At 43.2% G+C, this 25,617-nt stretch overlaps 1 protein-coding gene across 13 annotated transcripts in view; it reads left to right on the top strand.

The window, feature by feature from the left end:
• Window positions 1-4,402: 4,402 nt before the first annotated feature.
• NRG1 (neuregulin 1) overlaps window positions 4,403-25,617 on the top strand; it is a 1,062,032-nt gene continuing 1,040,817 nt past the window's right edge. For all 13 annotated transcript variants that reach the window (XR_014829932.1, XR_014829929.1, XR_014829930.1 and 10 more), the window contains exon 1: window positions 4,403-5,195. Coding sequence is in view for 9 of the 13 variants with exons in the window: in XM_085000102.1 (XP_084856228.1) it covers window positions 4,484-5,195 (712 nt within the window). In the remaining 4 variants the exon portion in view is untranslated. The remainder of the gene's footprint in view (window positions 5,196-25,617) is intronic.

Below are 25,617 nucleotides of genomic sequence, written 5' to 3'. Positions count from 1 at the left end.
GTTTCCATGGGTCTGTGAATCAGCAGTTCTTTTGACTCGATCTCTCTCTAACCTGGTTTATTGTTAAATCACTGTCTAAATTTTTCTGGACCTTATGTCTGCTCCAAGACCGGTGGCAAAACAAGTGAGGATTCTTTCGGAAACTGCAAATTCAGGACTCTATGGCCAGGAGTACAGTTGTTTCATGATTTATGGCTGAAGGTGTGCACTCTACATGCCATTGGCCAGTGATGATAGAGTAGATATCAGTGCCTATGTGGGTTTCCTGTTGCCTCTTCAGTAGTCACCATTTAGAAGCATCTAAGATATAAAGTGCTGAGGGGTGGGGAAACTTTGCCACTGCACTAGGGACTTCCTCTTTAGATTTTCTAAACTATTAAAAATAGTATTTCACATTTATCTGCATAATTTTTTCTGTTCTCTGCCCACTTGAGCAGGTAAAACATGCCCAGGTAACATGATGACAACTGCTCTGATCCTGCTGGTTTTCCTATTAGTTCCAACTGACCAATGAGACAAATTAAGGCTGCAAGGAAACACTCACCTTTATTGTCAACAGGTGGTCATTCTTAACTAGTTAGGATAAGTCTGCTAAATAGTACCAGCCTCTAACTAATAATCAAGGAGGCAATCCACATTTCTTTTTCAAAACTGGGAGGGGGAAAATTTGTGATGGAGGGGACATTAAATTTTTGAATACAATGCCTAAGTAAGTTTACACATGTTTATAGTGTCATTATGGCATGTATATTGAAGTTTATAAATGTAAAGTTTTTGGCAGTGGTTCTCAAGGCATGGTCTCTCCACCACCAGCAGCATCAGTAGCACCTGGGAACTTGGTAGAGATGCAGGTTCTTAGGCCCCACCCCAGAACTTCTGTATTAGAGCCTGTGAGATGGGGCTGGCAATCAGTGCATTTTGATGCACAGGTGAGTCTGATGCAGGGGTAAGTACCCTCGTTCTAGGAAGTTTCCAAGAATGAGCCTTTTTGTTTTTTTTTAAACAATAGTGTGGAAGTTTCTGTCATGGCGCAGTGGAAACAAATCCGACTAGTATCCATGAGGATTTGGGTTCTATCCCTGGCTTACTGAATGGGCCAGGGATCTGACATTGACTTGAGCTGTGGTGTAGGTAGCAAGCGTGGCTTGGATCCTGAGTGGCTGTGGCATAGGTCGGCAGCTGTAGCTCTGATTGGACCCCTAGCCTGGGAACCTCCATATGCTGTGGGTATGCCCCTCCAAAAAAGAAAAAAACAATGGTGTGGACCAATTAAATTGTCCCTTTTCTGAGGAGCCTTTAAACACACTGAACAATTGTTCATGTATTTCTCAAGAGTATGTTAATCATATCAGAAATGTCCTTCCCCTTTCATTCAAAAGGGTGCAAAAGGGAATCAGTTCCCCCCCAAAAAATGGGGACTCCAATACAAGAACTGAAATGAAATATTCGTGCAAACAGTTCTCATCTTTGCACAGAAAGTATCTGCAAGAATTACCCCTAAAAACTACTTAGCTGAGAGAGGAGCAAAGAAAATGTCGGAGCAAGGGAAAGGCATTAAAAAATACATTAAAAAGGACATTAAAAAAACAAAAGCAGCAGCTTGTGTTTAATCATAGATAAAATGCTTTTGTGCCGTATTAAAGGGCTGGGGTTTGGAGGGAGTAATCTGCATTTAATGAGCCTGTAAGCCAGTGTTTTAAAATGTTACTGTTCTCATTTCCTGGACTTCCCCCTCTGTGACACGTTACCACGTCAGTCCTCGTTAATCAGCTGACTTTCATTTATCGACTGATTAATACGTTCCCCAAATTGGGTTAAAACAGGGGAATGCTGAAAACGTGGTCTCTGCTTTTCAACAAGCTCACAATTTAGTTGAAGAGATAGTAGTAAATGGCAACACTTGGGCTCCATAAAATATGACGAAAAACACAGGAGGCAAGATGCAGATTGCATATGTAGGTGGTCACTCTGAATGTCTAGTATTGAAGAAAGGCTACTGGGAGCAGGTAGACCTCAAAGGATGCTTACTGTCTGTAGTGGATTGTAGAAATGGTCTCAGTTCTTCCCTTTCCTGGAGCTCTGCCCCTGGGCAATGCAAGTTTTCAGCATTTCACTCTGAGAGCCAACTCTTGGAGTTGGAGCTCTCCTTGTAACGGAGGCAAGGTGCCAGTTCTAAGCCTAGGCCACAAGACACCTTGCATGTTTCTAGTCTCTCCAAACATGTCCAGCGACCATGAACAAAAGCAGGTTAAGCCTGTTGAGTGGAAAGCAACCATGTCATTCAAATCTGGGCTGTTTCAGCTGAGGCATCTATGACTAGTCAGTCCCCAGAAGAGCCATCAGTGGGCCCAGCGGAGCCCAGTCAAAACTGCCAATGCACAGCATCCTGCACTCCATGCATCACTATTACTTTAGGCCAACACGTTTTGGAGTGGTTTCTCAATCAGCAGTAGATAACTGATAGAAGGTCTGAAAGGTGGAGAGGAAGGGAGAGTGTTCTAGGTTAGAGGTGCAACTCCAAACAGGTCAAGGGTTAGATATGTGTGAGGTCAGGTCAAAGAAAGGTGAAAACATCAGTAGGGGTGGATATCTGACCGCTTTCTTTCAGTAAATCAGAGGATCAGGAGTCTTTAAGAGAACGTGCACTGGAGACCAGAACTATACTACTACACCGATCTCTTGAAGCATGCCATCCACCATAAGACATAGGAGTCCCCACATGCTGAAACACACAGTGAGCTGCAGGACCATATACGTCCACGCTGGCCCTTGAGGGGGTAAGACATTGTTTTCTAGCCAACTATATGATGCCAAGAAAAAAAAAATCTTTTGCTTTTATTTTTTATATAGAAAAATCTAAAGCTCATGTGACTTACTTTCAAGAAACTGCTAGAGGCAATTTATAGAATCCCAGAGTAAAGGATATTAAGTTATAATGCTTTTAAAATCTTAAGGTCTCATAATATGGATCAAGCAGGCCATTGAGTAACAAACAACCTCAACTTAATTTTATTAGGTCATTCAATATTTTTCACCATAAAAGAACATAAAAGAAATATTTTCGTCTAAATGCTAAAAATGTGTTCTTTCTGTTGAGTGCTACTTGTTTGAAAAGAACATCCTTGGGAGATGAAGGATTTCAAATAACTCCCTCAATCTGTCGGGGATAGGAGGGGATGGGACTGGGATGGGGTGAGTTAGGGTGGGGGGGTATGATATTCAGATGGCACAGTATTTAGCCTACACTTCCTCAGGTCTGAAATCCTCTGTTCCAGCAGGCACAAGGGCACCTTTCATTCCATCCAGTTATTTTTTAAAGAACTAACTAGTTGACAAAGTGCCATAAACTTTATACAAAATGGCCTTATTGAGCAACTATTTTATTCAAGCAACGATCCTAGAGGCAGGACTTCATCGGTCAGAAAATCATGGTGAATCAGGCATTTCCATAGGAGAAAAGGCAAGGATAATCTAGACAAGCGTCATGCAAAGCAGAGTGTGAAGGAAGCTTCAAACCCTAAGTGCTCACTGTGTGTGCGCCTTAGCAGGAGAGCGAACGACAGTTAAAGTTGTTTTAATTGCAGCTTGTCTCCTGCGAACGTGTTGCTCCCTTTGGACTCTCCAGTAACCAGTTCACCCAAAACTTTTCTGCCACGAGGCCCCGCATCTCCCGTGTGCCCCCCTTCCTTCCCTCGCCCAGCTAACAGGTCCCCAATGGCTCAAGCGTCACCTCTTAGTCCCCGGGAAATCTCCGCAGCCCACTCGGACTGCAGCTCAGCTCGGTTGCCGCCCGGCCCTCCCATTGCCGCAATCGGGGCGACGGGAAGGGAGGAGGTGCGCAGGCCAGGGCTGACCCCGGAGGACTGACTCGTGGGCCAGGCTCGGGCATCAGCATGGGGACGGGAGGCGCGAGCCGACTTCGCCCCGCAGGTAAACAGGCCGGCCAGGCGCAGGGCGCTGCCGCCGCCGCCGCCGCGGCCACCCAGCGATTTCCAGGCACGCAACTCCGCCTCCAGGGCTCTCTCCCTCGCGCTCTCGCCCCGCCGCCCGCTCGCAGCCTCAGCAACCGCCGCAGCATCACTTCACACAAAGGACTGTTACCCGCCGAGCAGCTCCTCCACCTCCACGTCCTCCTCCGGTGACAGCCCCGACAGCGGGGCTCCGGCGCGGCGGCGGCGGCGGCGCGGGGAGGACCTGTCACTCTCAGCAACCGAGGCGGTGGCGGCGGCTTTATTCTTATTATTTTTCTAATTTGGCTTAAAAAAAATTTTTTTTTGCCCTTATACCTCTTCGCCTTTCTGAGGTTCCACCCACCTCTTTTCTCCCTTCCTCCTCCTCCCGTAAACAACTCTCCCACAGCCCCCGCCAATAAATAAATTAGGAGGAGGGTAAAGGGGGAGGCGGAGAGAGGAAAAGGGAGACAGCGCGAGAGACCTAGGCAGAGTCCGAACCGACAGCTGGGAGCCCGCACGCACCTCGCACCATGAGATGGCGACGCGCCCCGCGCCGCGCGGGGAGGACGGGCCCCCGGGCCTCGCGCTCCGACCCCGCAGCCCGCTCGCCTCCGCCGCCGATACTGTTGCTGCTGCTGTGGACCACGGCCCTGGCGCCGGGGGCGGCCGCCGGCAACGAGGCGGCTCCCGCGGGGGCTTCAGTGTGCTACGCGTCCCCGCCCAGCGTGGGCTCGGTGCAGGAGCTGGCTCAGCGCGCCGCGGTGGTGATCGAGGGAAAGGTGCACCCGGCGCGGCGGCAGCAGGGGGCACTCGACAGGAAGGCGGCGGCGGCGGCGGGCGAGGCAGGGGCGTGGGGCGGCGAGCGCCAGCCGCCCGCCGCGGGCCCGGGAGCGCTGCCCGCGAACAACCGGACTGTGCCCTCCTGGCCCCCGGCCCCGGCGCCCAGTGCCGCCGAGCCCGGAGACGAGGCGCCCTATCTGGTGAAGGTGCACCAGGTGTGGGCGGTGAAAGCCGGGGGCCTGAAGAAAGACTCGCTGCTCACCGTGCGCCTGGGCGCCTGGGGTCACCCCGCGTTCCCCTCCTGCGGGCGACTCAAGGAGGACAGCAGGTACATCTTTTTCATGGAGCCCGACGCCAACAGCAGCGGCCGCGCACCGGCTGCCTTCCGAGCATCCTTTCCCCCTCTAGAGACGGGCCGGAACCTCAAGAAGGAGGTCAGCCGGGTGCTGTGCAAGCGGTGCGGTAAGTTCCTGGCCCTGCGGGGCGCGCTCGGGCCGGGCGGGGAGGGCGCATTCCCGGGGCGCGCCGGGCGCTGGGGTTCCGCGGCTGACCGGTGGACGCGGTCGGAGCAGGGGGAGTTGCGCGGTGGGAGCCTCTGGGCGCCGCTCAGAGGAGGAGGGTTCGCGGATTGGATTCCGCGGGCAGTGCCTTCTCCGGTTTCCCGTTTTCGAGGCTTTGCTATTGGTGAAAGCCCAAGTTTGGTTCTGGCTTGGGGCCGCCTCAAACTTTTTAATCCCTTGGGGTTTCGTTCACCATGTCAAATGGAAATGGGCCGGCTGCTTTCTTGTTAGTGCCTTCTTGAACTTGGCTGTGGTTCTGAGTTGTTGAGAAGGGCGGGCAGCCATGTGGGGCTTTTCCTTTGAAACAGGAAGGTTTGGAACCTCTTCCCATCACTTAGGAGTCCGGAGTGTGGACTTGGTCAGGGATTTGTGCCTGTGTCTTTCCGAGGGGGAAAGGACGGAGCACTGAGTGAGATTCCCTTTGCAGCGTGGTAGAGTTTTTGTCCAACTCGGGCCAGCAGTCTGTACCTTGTGAATATGGTATGTGCGAACTATAAAGCAGGGTGTTTTCTTTTTGGTTGAAATCATCTCCAGAATTGTTGTTTTCACCATATTTTGGCTCGGAGAGTGTTTTGGCCCGTCAGTGAATCAGAACAGATGAATGTCATTACGGAACTTCACATGTAGGCCCTTAAGGAGAATTTCGGAAGAGTTCAACAATACAAACTTCCCCCACCTTTTCCAATTTTACCACTGTAAATATTCTTCCCGGGGCCTTTATCAGTATTATCGGGTCTGAGAAATTACATTCTTAAAGTAATTTCTAGGTTTTAAATATTTGTAACTTCCTAATGTTCATATAATCACTAAAACATGGCAGGGTTTCTTCTCAAACCGTAAATTAACATGATTACACATCACAAAATCTAACATGCATAATAGATTTTCCCTTGGTCTTTATATATCTGTCTAATAGATGGGTTAATTGAATTTTTGCAAAACTCAGCATCACACCATGCTCAGTCTGGCTGTGATGCAAAGTGTCAGTTCTTTAAAATTTGTTACAGGTGATGGCCAAGTGTGCAATTTCTGATTGGCGTTTTGTGGTGCCTCTGTCCTGTGGTTAATTAATGGCTAGAGATTGGGTTTTAATGTCAGGAAAGAGCTCTGCTCATCCTCCCTTTCCTTATTCTTAACAAGGCACTTTGTGTGCCACAGACTTGTTAGGATTGCACCAGTCTGTGGCCAGAAGCTGTTCTCAAACAGTGGTGCTGAAGAAACTGAGTGGCGTTGGGATTCCCTGGGTCTGGCTGATAGATGTCACTGAGAACACGGGAAACTCTCTGCTGGGAGCTGTCTTATTAGGAAAGACAATAGCTCCACACCATTGTCTTGCATCTTATGTTATTTGGTCAGAGAAGCTGAAACAACCCTTTTGAGCCACGCCAGCATCCAGTTTTCACATGTTTTAGTCTATGCAGTTGAGGAAGGATTTTGCTTTGACCCCAAACCACAGGCGTTGTGAATCATTTACTACACATAGTGAAAGTTAGCGTAGAGGGGATCATAGTTAGCAGTGATGCCTAGGATTGTGGGGTGTGTTGCTAGGTGAGCAGTGGTGTTATGCCTGTTAACTAGAAAGATGGCAGTTTTCAGAGGTAAAGTTCTTATAAAGGTCCAAAGGATGTTTGGAAATGGAAAATTTGTGGAGGAATACTATTCTGTTTTCATGCTTCTAGGCTGAAAAAGCTTCGCTGAAGGTAGTTTTGCTCTTCTGTTTGCCAGTCAAAGGAAATACAACATTGTCGTTAAGTTGTGGAGCGCTAAGCAAAGCAGGTTTTCTTAATGAACTGGAAATCTCCTGCATGTAATTGGGTAGATTAAGGAATCATCAAGTTACTGTTTCAGGTTTGTGTAATTATTGTGTGTTTGGTGATTTTTTTTTTTTTGTGTGTGTGTGTGCTTTAAATGTTCTTTCAAGTATGATACTGGGTGAAACCTTAAAGGTTTAGCTAAGGACTAAATGAAATTGTGCTGGAAGTTTCTTTTGGGTTTTTATGAACATAGTTGCTATAATATTGTAGAATATAAGTAAATAATCTATTTTATACAATGTAAACTCAGTAAATCTGTACTTGGATATTGCGTGTGAAATTGTGTGTGTGTGTAAACTTGTACATTCGTATAGTTGTGTGGCACAGTTAACAGTGCCATTCAGAACCTAACAGGCAAAGGAATACAAATTGGAGAAAATACATACAGAGAGAATAGAGGTTGATTGGTCCTGGCTGAGCTGCTTCAGTGTGCTTCTGGTCAGATTTCAGGCAGTGATGGAGCAGAGGGTGCTTGCCTAACAGCATGAAGCTGCCCTGGGGGCATGATAGCTGTGTTCCTGCCTGAGCCAAGATGCTAGGCTGGAGAGGGAATACAGCAAAGTCATTTTGTGATACCATACCCAGGATGGGGGAGCCTTTCCAGTTCTCTTGAGCTCAGCTGCCGGTGTTTCCTACAAGTTGCTTACTAGTGTAGAAACTACACATACAACAGGTTAGCCTTAGGGTTGAGCTAATGGAAGTCTTCCCTGAATGATTTTTTCTTCTCATTTTGCAACCCCCATCTTAGAAACTCCTGCATAGTGTGTGTAGATAAAAAAAGCTCTTCTCTGAATGAGGACTTTTTGAAACAACGTGTTTAAGTGTGTTTTAGAAAACAACACAGAATCTCATAGCTCCTTTGCTTTATATTTCAGATTTGTGTGAATTACACTTTTACAGTTATTTAAATTCTTCCCAGCTTTTGCTTTCTCTCTTGTCTCGCTGACATATTTCTAGGTCTTATATGTATTGGAATACAAAATAATTTCCTGGTGAATCAAATTTCTATTCAAACAAATCATTGAATAATACAATAATATGCTTGCTTTTAGTTTTCAAAGCATTGTGGTTATACTAAGCTGAAACTGATTTCCAAAAAGGAGTAAAAATAGTGATGTTGAATAACACCTATAATTGGGGCATGCAAGATTTTTACATTGTGTACAAGCCAAGCCAATCTAAATATTCAGTATATCATAATATTGGCACGTATTGACAGTGCAAACATGTTTATCAATTATTTAGGATAAATGGTGCTTTCTTTCTCTAATGTCCTCAGTAACTAATTAATAGAGTGTTGACCTTACGGTGTTACCAAAAGGACAAAAATGCTGCAGGGGTTTGCCAGCCAACATTGAAGAAAATTATTCTTAATAAAAGCTGTATTAAGGAGGTAGCAATAGAAACAGATACAGCTTGACTGCTTGTGTTTCATAAATGCACATGTAAATTTAATTTCCCAAGTGTTTATGACTGTTCTTTAAACTATGTAAATCTTCCTGTCAAAAATCTAGGCAGTGGGAGTTCTCTGATGGCCTAGCAGGTTGAGGCTCCTGCGTTCTCACTGCTGTGGCTCTGGTTGCTGTTGTGCAGTGTAGGTTCAATCCCTGGCCCAGGAATTCCCACATACTGCCTGTGTGGCAAAAAAGAAACAAAAAACAAAAAACAAGAGAGAACCTGAAATAAACGTTGCAACTCTCATTAAAAAAAAAAAATCTAGACAGTATTTAAAACGTTTCTTTCTGTTGAGTAGAGAAACCGCATGTATTTGTATATATTTATGTTAAGAAAATGAAACCAAGGCAGTTCATTTGGGAAAACAACTCCTTGGAATAAAAGTGTTTTAAAAGGTGAATTGAAATACCTGAATCAGAATCTATTATAAGCACTAGGGGATCATTCTCATCAGCTATGGGAGATCTATAAATCCTCCGGATCTAGGGAAAGTTTTACCATATGTCTTAATGTTTTGGGTGGGACTGGGAAGCTTCAGTAGCAATGAGGGTCAAAACAGTGGGCTGTGCTTCCGCTGGCCTGTGTATTTATAGCAAATGAGAGCAAAAGATGTGATTGGGCGGGTTATTGCCCTTGTCAAATGCAATCTATTAATTGTTCAGGAAATCTCCTTTGCTTCGATGCCCATTTTCTTCCTGTTATTTTTTTCTTAATTATAAATGTTAACTTTTAAAACCTATTTTTAAATTTCAGTGACAAGTGCTGAACTGGCTGGATATCCAAAGATCTTTCAACTCTCATCTGCCCTTAGTACTTAAACCAAAAAACCCTAAGCATTGTTATCCTTGATATGCTCAAATAATGTCAAAAAATTACAGATAGCCCTGAGTGAATGGCTATTTTGATTAGCCTTATATAAATGAATGATAATAAGACAAAGTATATAATCAGAAACAGTGGTAGGGATTCATGGATTATTATACTCCTTGAAAGCATATAGTGGGGGGAAAAAAGCAGATAAAGAAAACCAAAGGTTAAAAAATGTAGCTCTTATGAACTCCTACAGTTTGTTACCCAAGCCAATATGTAACATGTTGGTGTCAAATTTCTCATGAGAAAGCAAAAACTATATTTTAGCACTCTTGTTTCTAAATAACAGACGGCGATTGTGGACAGTTTTCCATCCCTATATGAATGATTTAAATTTGTACAAGTGTATTTCACTCTGTGATATTGTGAAATTTAAGTTAAAATAACATTGTGAAAGAATGTATAACCTAGCCACTCCCCCAAATACCAGTCGCTTTGTAGTACTTGAACAACTGCTTAGTGATACTGCCTATTACACCTTAACATCTAAAGTTGAATTATTTGAGAATCAACAGAATTCAGACTTAAGTCCAACTGAGTTGAAGTTAGTGTTGGTTGAGAGATTGTATTTTCGTATGGTTATTTTCACATTGTTTAGGGCTGTGATGTACCTGGTCAAGCCTGTTTTGAAAGCTTGTCTCTTAGCTCTCCATCTCCAATGGATCCATAGAGATTGAAGAAATTTTTTTTTAAAGAAATTTTGTTGACATTGAAAGCTTAAAGTGGGTTGACCATCTCTGCTTGGCCTGGATCAGATTATTAGGACACGGTTTCCACCCCTACCCCCAGTATAGACTTGCCATCCAAGAATCCTAGAAAGAGATGCCTAAATGATAATTGCCATTATTATTTTTGGTCTTCAAGCAAACCCAGGGTATTTTCTCTGATGGGAAGTAGTTTACTGGGAAACCACATCCTAACCTTGTTTCTCCCCATGAGGGTCTAGTAAAATTAACATCTCGTTTTCCATAATAACTAAAAGAACAGAAAAGGGAGTCTGAGTTTAGCCACAGCTTGGATGGTAGATGGGAGACTGAGCTCTCAGTTCGGAACTTGGGCTTCTTGCCTTCCTCTCTGTGTCCTTGGTGAGGACACTGAAAGTGAAAGCTTTAGGTAGACAATGGGGCCCCATGAGCAGGTCTGAGTCTGTGAGGGACCGATGTATCCATTGCTGCTCATTGTCACACCAACAAGTCTTCTCTGGGCACCTTGGAATTTGGTTGTCTGGGTCCAAGTATGTCAGAATATGGCGGTCTCAGATGAGAAGATGTGAATGCAGGCCTTCTTTTCCTGATAGGCTCTTTGTCCTTCCCATGAGGACAGAGGTGGTAATCTGCATTGCCATCTCTATTTCAGAACCCCTCCCACCTGCCCAACAAAGCCCTAGACTCTGGCTTTGGAGATCAGCCCCAGGGTGGTGGGGGCTGGAGGAGCAGCACAGCTGCTGGAGCTGGGCACCAGGTTTAGGAGGTAATGATGAGAACCTAGACTCCTCTGTTCCAAATATGTGAACAGAGCCCAGCAGAGGGGACATGCCTGGTGAGGGCCCTAGAGACTTGATAGTGGGCACACCTGGGAGCCCAGGGCATGGAGGGCTCATGATTAGATAGAAGGAGCCTCTCTGCCCTGACGAATTTGGAAAGTCTGCAGCAGTAATACTGTTGTCCCAAATGTTTGTCTGCAGTCTGGGAATTGCCATTAAGGCCACAGGAGCTGAAAACTTGAGGGCTTACTAAGACCACCAGGTTATAACAGGTTATATGACTACCCCAAGTTTGTATCTCTTTTTTTCCTCTTTGATAACCCATTGCTTGATTGTTCTGTGTGTCTTAAATATCTGCTCAGTAGTCAAATGAATAAAGGACTGAAGTGCCCCAGCTATGTTGTATGTACAGTGACTGAATTTTGAGAGAAGAAAAAGAAAACTGATTCTTGCTCCTCAAGTCTCTAATGTGGTGAGAAGGTCTCTGCAGGAAGTGGCGTTTGGAGACATATTCTGTCAAGACAGCAGCTCCTCCTCTAGATCAATCTTTGGGCTTCAGAGAAAGGTTGATTTCCTAAAAATTTTTTTTCCTCAATTATTTCTGGATTTTAACGTTCTGTGTTTATTCTGTGTAGTCTGTGGCCCTGACTGGGAAACAGAATTCTCTGTGTTGTCTGGACTCCCAAGCGCAGAAAGGATTTGGGGTTGTCACTGAATCTCTGCCACTGTTTTGAGCAGACCCATTCTCAAATCATTCCAACTCGACTTGTTTTGGGTATGAGAGCTCAGCACTCAAATTCTCTGTTCTCCCTTGATCTCTCCCACAAGTGTTTAACCACCTCAGCCCTGTAAGTTCAAGTCTTGGAACTCAAGAAGGAAAAGCACTGGGAAGCACTAAGAAGTAGTGAGATTTTTGGATACATTACTTTTCACTTTTCTTTGTTTTGAACATTGTCATCTCTTGGTCAGACTGTAGTGGGGGGTGGCGTGTGTCCACTTGGGCTCTGATCAACTATGATATCCTTTTCCTCCACCTTCTCAGTCGGCTCTGGAGACACCATGGTGGTGGTGTATCATTGGTGAAGTAGCAGATGGGACTGGTGGCATTTTCTTCCACCATGGGAGGAACCCTAGCTGTGTAATTGGATGCAAAACCTGGTTCCTATCTACTGAGAAGGGTAGCTGTGTTTGCTACAAATAGAATTTGTCATTAGCCTTTGTCCTTGGAAGGTGATGCTGGCAGTTAGGCCTCTTTGGTGGCTGCCCAGATGGAGATGCTCTGTGCAGAGTTCATTGTCACCCCATCAGCATGAAAGGGCCACAGCTTTGAAATTTCCCAGGCACTCTATGTCCTTGCAAGTCTAGACACCTTCGAGTTAGTGTCTCCTCCAAGGTCCTCGTTCCCATCCACTGGGGTGGCTTGCTTCTTTTCTTCAGAAGCACTGGCAACTTTTCTTTCATTAGAGGGGATTGCGTGAAAAACTGAAGTGTTTTGGACCACAGTCTTATTCTGGTGAGAGTGTTTTTTCCCCTAAGTTGCAATAACATAAAACATAGCATTTAAATTGTTTCTAAGTGTTCAGTTCAGTAGCATGAAGCACTCACATTAATGGGCCACCACCACCATCCATCTTGAAGCTTTTCATCTTTCCAAACTGAAACTCCATCCCAATTAAACAATAATTCCCTGTTCCCTCCTCCTCCAGCCCCTGGCAACCACTATTCTAAGTTGTCCCCATACTTTGACTATATATTACCTCTTATTAGTGCAATCATATAGGATTTGGTTTTCTGTTACTGGCTTGTGTCACTTGGCATAATGTCTTTAAGACTCATCTAAGTTGTAGCCATTCCTTAAAATAGCCATTCACTCAGAGCTATCTGTAATTTTTGGACATCATTTGAGCATATCAAAGGCTGAACAGTATTCCATAACATGTATAGACCACAATTTTTTTTTTTGTCTTTTTAGGGCCACACTCAAGGCATATGGAGATTCCCAGGTTAAGGGTCGAATTGGAGCTCTAGCTGCTGGCCTACACCACAGCCACAGTAATGTGGGACCTGAGCCACATCTGCAACCTATACCCCAGCTCATGGCAATGCCAAATCCTTAACCCACTGAGCAAAGCCAGGGGTTGAACCTACGTCCTCATGGATGCTAGTCAGTTTGGTTTCCGCTGAGCCACAGTAGGAACTCTCTAGATCACATTTTGTTTTGTCCTTTTATCTGTCAGTGGGCACTTGGGTTGCTTCTGCTTTTTGGCTATTGTGAATAATGGTACTGTGAACATGGGTGTGCAAATACCTCTTTAAGACCCTGCTTTCAGTTGTTTTACGTACATACCCAGAAGTGGAATTGCTGTGTCATATGATAATTTTATGTTCAACTTTTTGAGGACCTGCCATACTGTTTCCCACAGTAGCTGGACCATTTTACATTCCCACCAGCAATGCACAAGGGTTCTAGTTTCTTCATGTTCATGCCAACCTGTATTATTTTCTATTAGTTTGATAATAGCCACCCTAATTGATGTGAAGTGGTGGTAAGCAGTTTTTTTATTTTCTATTCAAAGACTCCAATGACACTGTCATTAATACACAAAAGTCCTTGGAAAACAGAGGTGTTCATCTATTCAACTCTTAATCTGCCTAGAATTTTGGCTCCTGAATCTGGAGCCACCAAATAACAAAAGTACAATAGATAATAGCTTAATAAAAACCAATAAAAGTTTTAAAAGGTAAACTTGGCCTTAAGTCACCATAAAAAAATGTTGTATTCCTGTTTATACTGTTATCAACGTGGTCCAGAGAGACACCTTATCATACTTGGATTGGTATCAGATCTCTTTTATTATTCTTTTCCCATTTTTTCTTAATTTCCCTACTTCTGCTCTGGCTGCTCCAGTTGACTTTCATAAAACCTTTCACTGGAGGACGAGTCATTCTAAAATACTACTTTTATGAGACCTCTTTTCCTACTTGGAAATTTTTAATGGAGGCACCATAGTTAACTCTAGACCCCGATGTTCGCTGCCCTCCTTAATGCAGACTAAGCCTAATCTTTCTCATTTTACTGTGTGATCAATTTTATCTACTCTTAACTGCACCATGAACAGGCCACACACTTCCCTAACCTCTTGTTTTATACATGCCATCTCCTCTGCCTGGATCTGCTTCCTCTCTCACTGTCGTCCATGGAATTTCTGTCTGTGGAAATTCAGCAGTTAGATCCCACTGGTTCCACGGCAGTCCTAGTAATGATCCTGCTGGAAATCCTCACTCTAGCATCTGAACACAGAGCACCATTTCAAGTATGCTTACACCACACTTTATACACGGGACTCTTACAGGTATCCCTTAGGTTATCTTTGTGTTTCAAAAACTGATGTGTTTTACGGTATTTCTAATCATGAATGTGTCTTGTATCACTCAGGAAGCCACAGCGTCCTTACAGTCAGGCACTTGGAATGTCCTCAGCTTATTCACAAGTGAAACATGCCCCCCTTAGAGCCAGGAGAACTCTTTTCCACTTTGAGCTTTGTACTGTAGTACCTGGGTGGGTTGAGGTGAGTGACTTGACTTCTTTGAGCCTCTGTTCCTTTATAAGCAAAATGAGAAGGTGGAACTAAAGAGCTTTCCTTGGTCCATTCAAATAGCATCTGGTCCTCATCTAAGAAATGACCCAACAGGCACAGTTCCTGTTGTGGCTCAGCGGTTATGAACCTGAATAGTATCTGTGAGCCCTTGGGTTCAATGCCTGGCCTCACTCAGTGAGTTAAGGATCCAGCGTTACTGTGAGCTGTGATGTAGGTTACAGATGTGGTTCAGATCCCACGTTACTGTGGCTATGGTGTAGACTGGCAGCTGCAGATCTGATTTGACCCCTAGCCTGGGAATCTCCATGTGCAGATTATGTGGATATGGCCCTAAAAAGACCAAAAAAAAAAAAAAAAGAAAAAAAAAGAACCCATAGGCAAACCCCTTCTGCTGTGGCCCTTGGAACTTTTCTTTTTTCTCCTCTCATTTTAGTCTTGTTCTACAGAGAACATTAATGGAAAAACAATTGTGAGACTTTTCTACAATCTGAAAGAAGAGTGAGGGAGCTTGACGGGAGGGAACCATCATGAAAAAGTGTGCTCTTTCATCCAAAGCTTTTCACCTCCCTGCCATTTGAGTCATTTACTCTACTGCCTAAAATCCAATTATTTGTGTTCATGAGCATCATCTTTTCAAGAAGCAAATACTCTTCTTGAAGCTATAAAGTGTGATTAATAGATTAATTTACAACTGTAAACTTTTCAAGCAGGAAAGTTCAGTCATTTGTTTTAATAAAATGACAAAGATTCAAAGCACTTTATTATGAATTTTTATCAAACAGTGTAAATCTGGCACGGTTTTAGGTTCTGATAATTAGTGCTATTGTGGAAATGGATGGGGCCAGTGAAGAGTAGGGAGATCTTGGTTTCCAGCTGGATGGCCACAGTTCTGAGGATGGTGGGGAAGTATTCTGCCTTGATGGCAGGGTTGGGTTAAAAGACCTTTCTCAGTTGTGAGTCTTGGGGTTTGGGCAGAGGTGATCTGTTCTGGACCTTTTGTGAGAAGAATGAGCAAAGTAGAAATAAGTTGTCAAAGGAGAACTAATTTGATCTGATTTCTTAAATTCCTACATGAAGAGGCCGGGCACCACCACAGGGGCTGTGCGGGGCAGGGGCCAACTCAGCTGTGTTACATTCAGCTTGCTGTTCTCCTCCCTTAGCCCCCGATGTGTTATGCCAGCAGATCTAATGGTACTTCTGTGTCATGGCTTCTAAATCCATATCTCTAGCCAGATGCTATTTTCTGGCTCCAGATCTGTATATCCAACCACTTATAAATAATCCCCCCAAATGTCCTACAGACACTTCATGGGAAACATATTAAACAGTATCTCATCATGTCCCCTGCCAGTCCATCTGTGCATCTGTATACTAATAACGAAACTTCTGTCACTTCTTCTATTATAATTATTGCTGTTACTACCAGGCTTCCTGGATAGACAGCTTATTCTGTGCCAGATAGGAGTGGCTGCTTATTAGAAAACACTTAATTCTCTTATTTCATATCTTCCCAGTTACCCCAATAAAAACTGCTCCTGCCCACATCAGTTTGGTGACCAGATCCCATTGATCCTATCCTGTTAAGGCATCTCAGATGCCTCCCTTTTACCCCAGCTCCACTGTTTCTGTAGTCATTCCCATTCTTACTCTAACGGTCTGTTGTCTTTGCTCAGGGATTCTCCTGCTTCTTAAAATCATTGTACCGTTGCTTGAGTGATCTTTCAGAAACAGAAAAGATCATACTATACTGTTGCTTAAACCTCTTCAACTGCCATCAGGATAAAATCTGGACTCCTTTGAATGGCTTAAAAGGACTTCAGCTTTTATCCAAGTGCTCTTACCACCTAGTTCCTTCTTCTACCTGGAATGCTGTGCTACACCGATGACATTGCTGTCCACGTGCCAGGTGGCTGTAGGGGTCTGTGCATTTGCACATGTTGTTCTTCTCATGATGATCTGCTTTTCTGTCTACTTTGTGTACCTTTTGTACCATTGTTCCAGACTGATTATGTCCTTCAGTGGGAGAATGGTTACATAAAACTGTATAGAGTATTGTATTGTCCTTCAAAATCTAGTAGAAGAAAAAAATTACGTTTAGACATGTTCATATACATTGCCAAGTGAAAAAATGGCATTATGATGCTGTCCGTGTGATTGCTTTCACAATTATCTATTTATAACATCCATCTGTCAATCTAAAGGGAAGTAAAAGCTTGGAAAGCTATATAATAAAATGTTATTGGTCGGGCATTAGAATTATTGATAAGAATTTTAATTTTATTTGTATGTCTAAAGTTTTGGTAGTGAATGTGTATTAATTTTAATAAGGGAAAGGAATACATGCTACTTTAAATAGAAATACAAAGACAGAATCTTAAGGGAATTTACCCCTTAAGCTTGCCTTTCTCATAGATGTACTAGGGAGGGTAGGTTAACTGTTGTAACAAATGGTACCCCCAAATATATAATAGCACAAATTCAGTAATTTATTTCTGACAGTGAATAGACAGAATGCAAGATGCTCTAGTCCTTGCTTTCCTCTGAAGGAGACTCATGGTAATGGCTGAGACACAGCTGAACCTCACTGCAGACCAGTTTGGTTGAAATCAGTAGGGTTCCTATCCATCGGCAATGGTCTTTTTATTCTTAATGGCTTAGCTACCCTCTGAAAAGTAGAAAATTTTGCCTCTTGCTGCCTCATTGCAGTGGGAGAGCCCACTAGTTAAGACACAGAGCTGATCATGGTAGATAACATTCATGGTAGATAAATAGCGTATTAACTACATGCTCTTGAGCTCAACTTAGCATTTTTGGGTTAGTTTTGCAATAAATCTTCAAGGTGTACTGCTCACTCTAATTTTGTTTGCTTTCCCTGGAAATGCAGAGGGTCAGGCCATCTTCCCTGTCTTTCACTGGCGTGTTGGGATGCCTTTTAAAGCTCCATGTTAACAAATCATTTTGATATAGGAACTGTGGAGAAATACTCTCAGACTTTCTCACTGCTGACTTAATTGGGTTTCATGATCACGTTTGTTCTTAGTAGGATGAATTAAAAATGGCTGAAAAAGCTTCCCGTAAAAAGCAAAATTGTTAGGTTCAGTCTGCTCACTGTATTAAATGTATTGATGAGTAATGGTTTCACCATTTTGAACCACTTTTATTAACTTTTTTTAGTAGTTTTATCTCCAGCGACTTGTTAAAATAACTGTCATTATGTGCTCAGTAATATTTCTTTTTAAAATACTATCAAAAAGCTCACGACAGTGATTAAAGTGACAATATCATCCACCCACTTCCTGTTAGTAAGAATTATTAGTGATTTTATGACTAGCTGGGTGTATGCTTGTGCCTCCTTTGTGCAGCTCAGGAGGGAGGGGAACCAGCTCATAGCAGGTGAGTGGAGACAAGGCATGGTTGTGAGGCTGTGGAAAATAATTAGTCCTCTGTGCATCTACCTCATGTGTGTATCGAAGATAAAGAGGATAATTAAGAATTAGGTTTAGGGAGTTCCCTTCATGGCTCAGTGGTTAACGAATCCAACTAGTGTCTGTGAGAACTCTCGTGTTCCATCCCTGGACTCGATCAGTGGGTTAAGGATCTGGTGTTGCTGTGAGCTGTGGTGTAGGTAGCAGATGCGGCTTGGATCTCACATTGCTGTGGCTGTGGTATAGGCCTGCAGCTGCAGCTCTGATTCTACCCCTAGCCTGGGAACCTCCATATGCAGCCCTAAGAAGCAAAAAAATAAAAATTACATTTAAAGAATAGAGGATATTAATATATATTGTGGCATTCTTCCTCAGCCTCCTCCTCATCACAGGCCATTTGGCTCTTGAGGTCTAGCTGATGAAAGAACATCTTAAGGCCATGTCTTACGTGCAGGTCAATCAAGGACATAACTCTTAATTAAAATGGATTATAAGTTTGTTAATTTACCCCTTATTCAATCAGTTTGTGTAGCCCCCAAATCCTATTTATTTCCTTTTTAGATTGATGCACTCCTGAGCTGGGAGAGAAATTGTAGGGGCCAGTCTGAGGATGTTGCTTAAATAGATTATGAGAATCATTTGAGATCACTAAACAAGGTAGAAAAGTAAGAGAAAAAAGCAGTGAGTGTACTTTATTTATTTGCTGATTCAACAGATATTTTTGGGGCATCTATTTGCTAGCCTTTACTGACTGCTGGGGTCATGATGATGAAGAAATTATGCCTGGCTCTTTCTGAGCTAATAGGGTAGAAAGATGGAACAGTTACACAAAAGCTTGTGTGATGCATATTTATAATTGTGCTAAGCTTTACAGGGGGGAAAAGTACAAGGTATGATGAAAACATAGAGCAGAAGGATCTTAGTTTGAAAGATTCAAGAAAGTCTCCTGGATAATGTGAATTTTCTGAGAGGAGGAGGAGGAGAAAGGAAAAGGGATGGACATGTCCATTCTTGGTGCTGGGATGAAGAACAGCAGAGAGGGGAATCAGAGCAGAGGAGGCAAGAATGAAGTATAAGAGGTAAGGGGAAAAATCACATCATTGTAGAATTGTTAGAATTTTGGATTTTGTCCTAGAAGCTTGGGAAACCACTGTAAGGTCTTTCAGCACATGGGTTATAACATTTCCATTCTGAAAACATCTCAACTGGCTGTTGTGCAGAAAATGGACAGAAAGAGACACAGTGGCTGCAGGGAACTCGGGTAGGGCTCCCAGTGAGATTAGGATGTAGAGCAGCAGGGATGAAGAGAAGCAAGAGAATTCAAGATGGTGTTGGAAGCATCCTTTCATTTTGGTTATGAAGGAGGTGGATTGCTTTTAAAGTGGGGGGGGGATGTGGAGGGTGGCTCCTGGTTTCTGATATGAGCCATTGTGTGCCTGGTAGGGGATGAGATGGGGATACTGCAGAAAGAGGGTGGAGTCCATTGTGTTTTTGATCCATCCCAGTGGAAACTATAAGTCAGCACTGGGATGGATGGAGCTTGGAAAAAGTCTGAGTTGAATTTGGAACATGGGTGGTTTTGGACAAGGAAATAGTATTTCTCTTTCCAGGGTGTAGATATTTTTGGGAGAGTGGGTAGAGGGTGAGGAAATGTAAGTAGAAGATGAAGCTTGAGGAACAGCAAACTTTTAAAGGGGAGTGGGGGAGAGGTAATAGGAAAGCAGCAACCAGTGCAGCAGAAGGAAGACCTAACAATGATTGGAGCTGGAAGAGGTATCCTTAGAAAACCATTTTGGAAGATGGGGAAGGGAGAGTCAGCCCAGAGGAGCACTTCCTGAGGGCTGACTGCTGCTAAACATCTTGCATTTAAGAGTGTACATTGCTTGTTAGCAGCATGGAGGCTTTATAAAGAGTTCTGGCCAAGTGCCAAGGGTGGACCCCAAACAGGCGTGAGTTCAAGTACTAATGGCCACCCTCAGGATTATGTTGAATTTTAGCAGTGTTTTTATTTGTTTGAACCTAAGTAGCATGACGCCTGTTTAAAAAGTGAAACCTTTTTTTGGACATGTGGTTGGGAAGAATGACTCTACTTGAGGGATCTCGTGGGTAGTTTGTATAAAGATGCAATTTTTCAAAAAAATCATCAGATTGATTATATATATAAAAATATGTGTATATATGTAGTGTTTTACTATAAATGTTACTAAAGGTCACCCTTTTATTAGTGTTTTTTCCCCTTGGCTAAGAATTCTTCCCTACATACCACATAAACCACTTCAGTGACAGATGATTTTTCAAATTTTTCTTGACACACTGACTTGAAAACTAACTACTGTCTCAATAGTAGGTACTGGGGTCCTATGAGAATTTAATGCTTCGTCACATAAGTACTTGTGAAGTGATATCTATCAATATAATTTTTTAAAAATATTTGAGTCAGAAGGTCCTTTGACTGAGTATTAGATTGGCATAGAGCTACCTTCATCTGAAGCTATGACTGGGCATTTTAATGAGTAGCAGTCAAGAAACGCAAAGTTATTATTCTGACAGTAACTGAATGCGTTTCTCCTGCCCAGCTATATACAGTCTTTTATTGTCTAGTAAGCCGATGAATTGATGCATTCATAGCTATGTTTGCATGAGGACTTTGAACTGCCTTGGGAAGAATGCATTTCCTGTTTTTCATTTGTTTACTTTCTGAGCAATAGTGTTTTCATGGAAGGACTTTTCACATTGGGTTTGCTTAATTTTAATATAGTATACGTAAGCTGGGAGTCAGATTTATAAGAAAAATATGTTTATAAATCAAAAGAAATAGGGGAAAGAATGAAAAAAATCTCCCCCAAAGAGGAAGAATGGTTTTGAAACCTTGACTTCAGCAGCAGGCTCCTTCCGTCACGTTTACCCTGGAGGACCATAGATGGGTTTTTAGACCAACTCTCCTGATCTTGGACAAACCAATGACTTGGAAACATGGTTTGTACATTAGAATAGACAGATCCCTGGGTGTAACTCCTGGGAATAGTAATTCATCTGGTCCAGGGTTGTTTCTTTTTTTTTTTTTTTTTTCCCTGAGAGTTTGAGTTTTTGGAACTCTTTCCAGATGACCTGGGGGTCCTTTGACACTGTGGTCCCTAAGGTGTTTTTTATCTCAAAGTTGAGAATTTTTTAAATCAGAGGCTGGTTGAAAAAGAGAATTAGAATTTACTGAGTTTCTATTGTGTCGAACATTCTTTACATATTTTTACCTCCTTTATTCCTTAACACTGTCTTGCGAGGTATATCACCCTCTTCCAATTTTAACCCAAGATTCAAGGAGGTTTATGGAACTTTTAAAGGTCAGGCAGCTGCTGGAAGGCAGTGCATCCATTTGCATTGAGGTCACTTGCTTTCCTCTGTTAGAACATGCAGTTGGGTAGGATTGCAATGGCCCCAACCTTTGAGCGAGGCCCTCTCACTCTCTTGGTCATGGGGAGCACCCATTGTTAATGGAAACTTTACCAGTTGATCTCCAAAGAGCATCCATATGGGTGGTTGGGTCGGGAGAACTGGATGCCTTTTGAGAGTGTTGAAGTCAGATCCATGTGGGCAGAACTATGTCTTTGACAGTTTACAACCAGCAAGCCAGGTGATCATGTTAAGATTTGATACTGTCTCTCTTCAGGGTCTGTGCTCACAGGTTTGTTTGAATGAGGAAATTCCACACATGGGCATGAATATTTCTCTGGACAGGAAATGAAATGTGATGGGGTTCAGAAGGGAAGATTTGGAGGCTGGGTTGGACTTAGCCCACTGCTTAAGGGTCAGGCCTTGCCTCCTGGACCTACTGTCACTGGTGACCTTGAGAACACTACTTGTTGGGCCTAAACTTGATACCCAGTGAGAACTGTCAGAGGAGTGAGGGCTGAGAAAGTGTAATTGGAACTTCTAGGTCAGAGGCAAAGCCTCATTCATGCTAATTGGGAGAATAAGGGGCAGTTGCCAAGGAACCTGATTGGAGGCAGGGAGGACACAGTGTAGTTGGGGACATGGCAGGAAGTAGCAATAGAGGCAGAAAAAGGGTGAACATTGCCTGCTTGATGCTGAATGAATCTCTTTCCTTAATCTGTGGCACCAAAGGTAATGTGCAGCTCAGCAGCCTGGACCAGCCTGCAGATTGCTGGGTCTGCCCCAGACCAGCCGCTCTCCAGATCTTTCTGATGCTCCCTGAAGGCTAAGCAACCCTGCCTTCCCAGGCACCTCTTTCCCTGAAAATCGTGTCTGCGAAGCTGTTTGGTCACAGAGGAGTGAATGTCCAGACTCTGCCAGGTTGGCTGTGCAAGGTCCTTTCTAGAGGATGCTGTAGTTGGTGACAGGGCAGGTGACAGACACTGAGGGTGAAGGAAAAGAGAAAACCTTTATTAGTGCATGTTATCCTTTAACTTTTCTATCCAAATGGCACCCTGTGACATGGCCTCAAGAAGGAATAGTAACAGAACCAAGTAAGGATGCTCTCCGAAGAGCAGTGGGTACCATGTGGGCACATGCAATGCTGGGAAGGGGCTGAGAGAGTGTGGTCTGAGGCCCCCCTGGAAAAAGAGCCAAGACCCCCCCCCGCCCCCCCTGAGCCCTGACTGGGACAGGAGCCCTTGGTGGGTGGGGAGAGGAATTGCAATAGCCCTGATCCCACAATGACTTGAAGGGAAGAAGAATCAACCAGTCAGACTCTACTTGCCCCCCTGGAGTGCAGAGTGGCCGCTCAAGGTTGGGGCGCTGGGCTTTGGGGGAACATTTCCCAAACTAATGTGGGCATCTCATCTTTGCTGTTCTTTTTTGTTTGTTTGTTTTTGGGGCAGCACCACAGCATATGGAAGTTCTCAGGCTAGGAGTTGAATCACAGCTGCAGCTGCCAGCCTATACCAGAGCCACAGCAACATGAGATCTGAGCCTCGTCTTCGACCTACACCACAGTTCACAGCAATGCCAGATCCAAGCCACATCTGTGACACACTGGAGCTTGCAGCAATGTTGGATCTTAACCCACTGAGTGAGGTCAGGGATCAACCTGCATCCTTATGGACACTATTTCACGTTCTTAACCCACTGAGCCACAACAGGAACTCAGGTTTTTATTTTTTAAAATTTTTATTGGAGTATATTTGCCTGAAAAAGTTGTGTTAATTTTGGGTCAAGGTAAAGGATGTGTGCACTCTTGACCAGAGTACAGACGTCAAATGCACCAATGTGTCACAAAGGTTTAGGCCTGTGACCTTCTCCCAGGAAGGAGAAAGCACCTCTGTGGGGGCACACCAAAGAATACCAACCCCAAACAAACGAGCTTTAGGGAACATGTTAAGTAGGATAACACTTTTCAGGTAAATAGGATTGTTTCATGTTCTGTTTTCAGAGTGTGTTAAAAACCATTTGCAGAAGCATGTTGCATATATGTCTTGAAGAAGTCTTTAGAACAAGGCATGTGTTATCCATACTAGACATTTGCCCCATCTGTGGGTAACTTCTGTATGACAAACACAGACCCACCTGCTACTAAGAGATAGTAAAACTCTCAAAAGAGCCTCACCAGTGGGGGAGAAGTTATTACTGTGGGGTTGTTTTTGGATGAGAAAATGTATATCACCATTTTTCCTCAGAGAAATGGAATAATAACTTCAATGCTATTATCAGAAAACATGCCTTTGTTTTGATCTTAAGGTAAGGTTTTTTTCCATACAGCAATTTTTAAAAGTTTCAAACTCATAATTTAATTTGCACATAAGCCTCAAGAAAAATATTAAACAATAATGACTTATTTTAGTATCATCATAAATGCACTGAGGTAAGGTTTTTTTCATATACCTCTGGCTGTCTGCAGTAACTTGGTTATTTTCCATGATATTATTTGGCCATCATTCTTTAAGTTCATATTTCTGGTCTTGTTCCTAATTGTTTTTACATTGTTTTATTACTCATATTTAGTAGCAACCACCCATTAAAACCACAGCAGTACCTGAAATTCTATTATAAATTTATCTGACATGTTATTGCTTCTGGATTAGCAGATGGAAAATAATTACCATTCTTGTTCTTGTTGTAATGCTATTATGATGATGATTTAGTATTTCCCCAGTTTATGTAATTGGGTTCTTTTCTTCATTTGTATGTTTCTTTGCTGGACAGGATATTTGCCTACTTATATTTAAAAGGAATAAACTCTCAAGAGTTTATTGGAGAAATCTTTGTAGAGTGCCCTGCTAATCTATTTCATTCTCAGACATTTCTTAGCAGATCAAAGGAATTTCCTGGCTGCTCCCAGAGGTCTGACTTGTATCAATCTTTTTTAAAAATTTAAAATTACTTTTTATTGAAATATAGTTAATTTACAAAGTTGTAATAATTTCTGCTGTACAACATAGTGACCCAGTCATACATAGACACACAGCCATTCTGAGTCTTTTCCCACGTAGATGATCACAGAATACTGGGTAGAGTTCTCTGTGCTCTACAGCAAGTCCCCGTTGGCCAGTCATTCCATATACCTCGGTGTGCAAATGCCAGTCCCAAACCCCCAGTGCATTCCTCCCACTTCCTCAACCTGTCCCCTTTGGTAACCATAAGTTTTTCAACTTAATGAAGATTCCTTAGCTTGCCTGGGTCTGGGCTTGGCCCTACGTGAATTAGGGAACCATAGTTGTTTTAGAAGTACAAGAAACACTGCATTCATTTCCAGAATTGTAATCGTAATTCACTAGGTGGTGCCTAAGGTAGTTCCTGCAGTGTGACCATAAACTTTAAGTCTGCATAACCTGTACTTGGCAATATGTTAGGGAAGTACAGTGATGTCTTTCCCAAACTCTGATTATTTAGATTCCTGTGCCATTCATTTCAAGTGCATTGGGCACCACTTCGTGGAGATGTAGGGATGGAACAAATGCTCTCCAACCAGTCAGCCAACAAACCAGTACATTCACCATAGTATCATTGATTTCTATTGATAGTTCTACAGTAGAGGACATGATACACAGTTATTACTTACACGATATGTTCTGACTTTTTCTAAGTACTGTCCTGTGGATGTCCACTGTTTTAAACCCTCAACAAAATGTTAAAAGCCCTCAAAAGGTCCTCAGCAGGGAACTGCTTAAGATCTCCATGTTCATAGTCAATTTTTCAGTAAATAGGTTTTGAGCACTTGCTATGAGCTGACACACCTGGCTGAATAAGGACATCCCCCTTTGTGTGCATATTGGTGTTTTACAATCTTTCAGCTCAGCGGTCTCTGAAAGGCCATCTTTTCCCAGTAGAGTTTCTGAAACTGAAAGGAAAAAGGGTCATGGTAGCATTTAACCCAAGTTCTCGTTTCCTGACCACACAATGGACTTTAATGAGAAGACGGAACAGGAGAAGACTCTTGCAAGCAAGTGACTTTCTGACACAGGACGCAGGCTGGCACTTCCAGGATAAATGAAGTCATCAAGTTCAGTTGTGCAGTTTGTGGGCAAGGGGAGGCCACCAGATTTTCACAAAATAATGAGCTCCAAGTGGCATTTAAGCACTTCTATACTTAATTTAAAGACAATAATTAAGAAAACCCAAATAGGTTGATATGGAGCAGCCAACTTAAAACAAGCTATGCTTCCAAAATTTTCATCTCTCTCCGTGAATGAAGGGCTCCTGAAAATGTTATGAGAAGGCTGTGATG

Source organism: Sus scrofa, chromosome 15, assembly GCF_054392235.1.
Source record: "Sus scrofa isolate SSC_HxYL_T2T_F1_AM1 chromosome 15, Sscrofa_HxYL_maternal_Yorkshire_Landrace_v2.0, whole genome shotgun sequence".
In the NCBI taxonomy this organism is placed as follows: domain Eukaryota; kingdom Metazoa; phylum Chordata; class Mammalia; order Artiodactyla; family Suidae; genus Sus; species Sus scrofa.
Note: the sequence above shows the minus strand (reverse complement) of the source record. Positions and strands in the feature narration are given on the sequence as shown.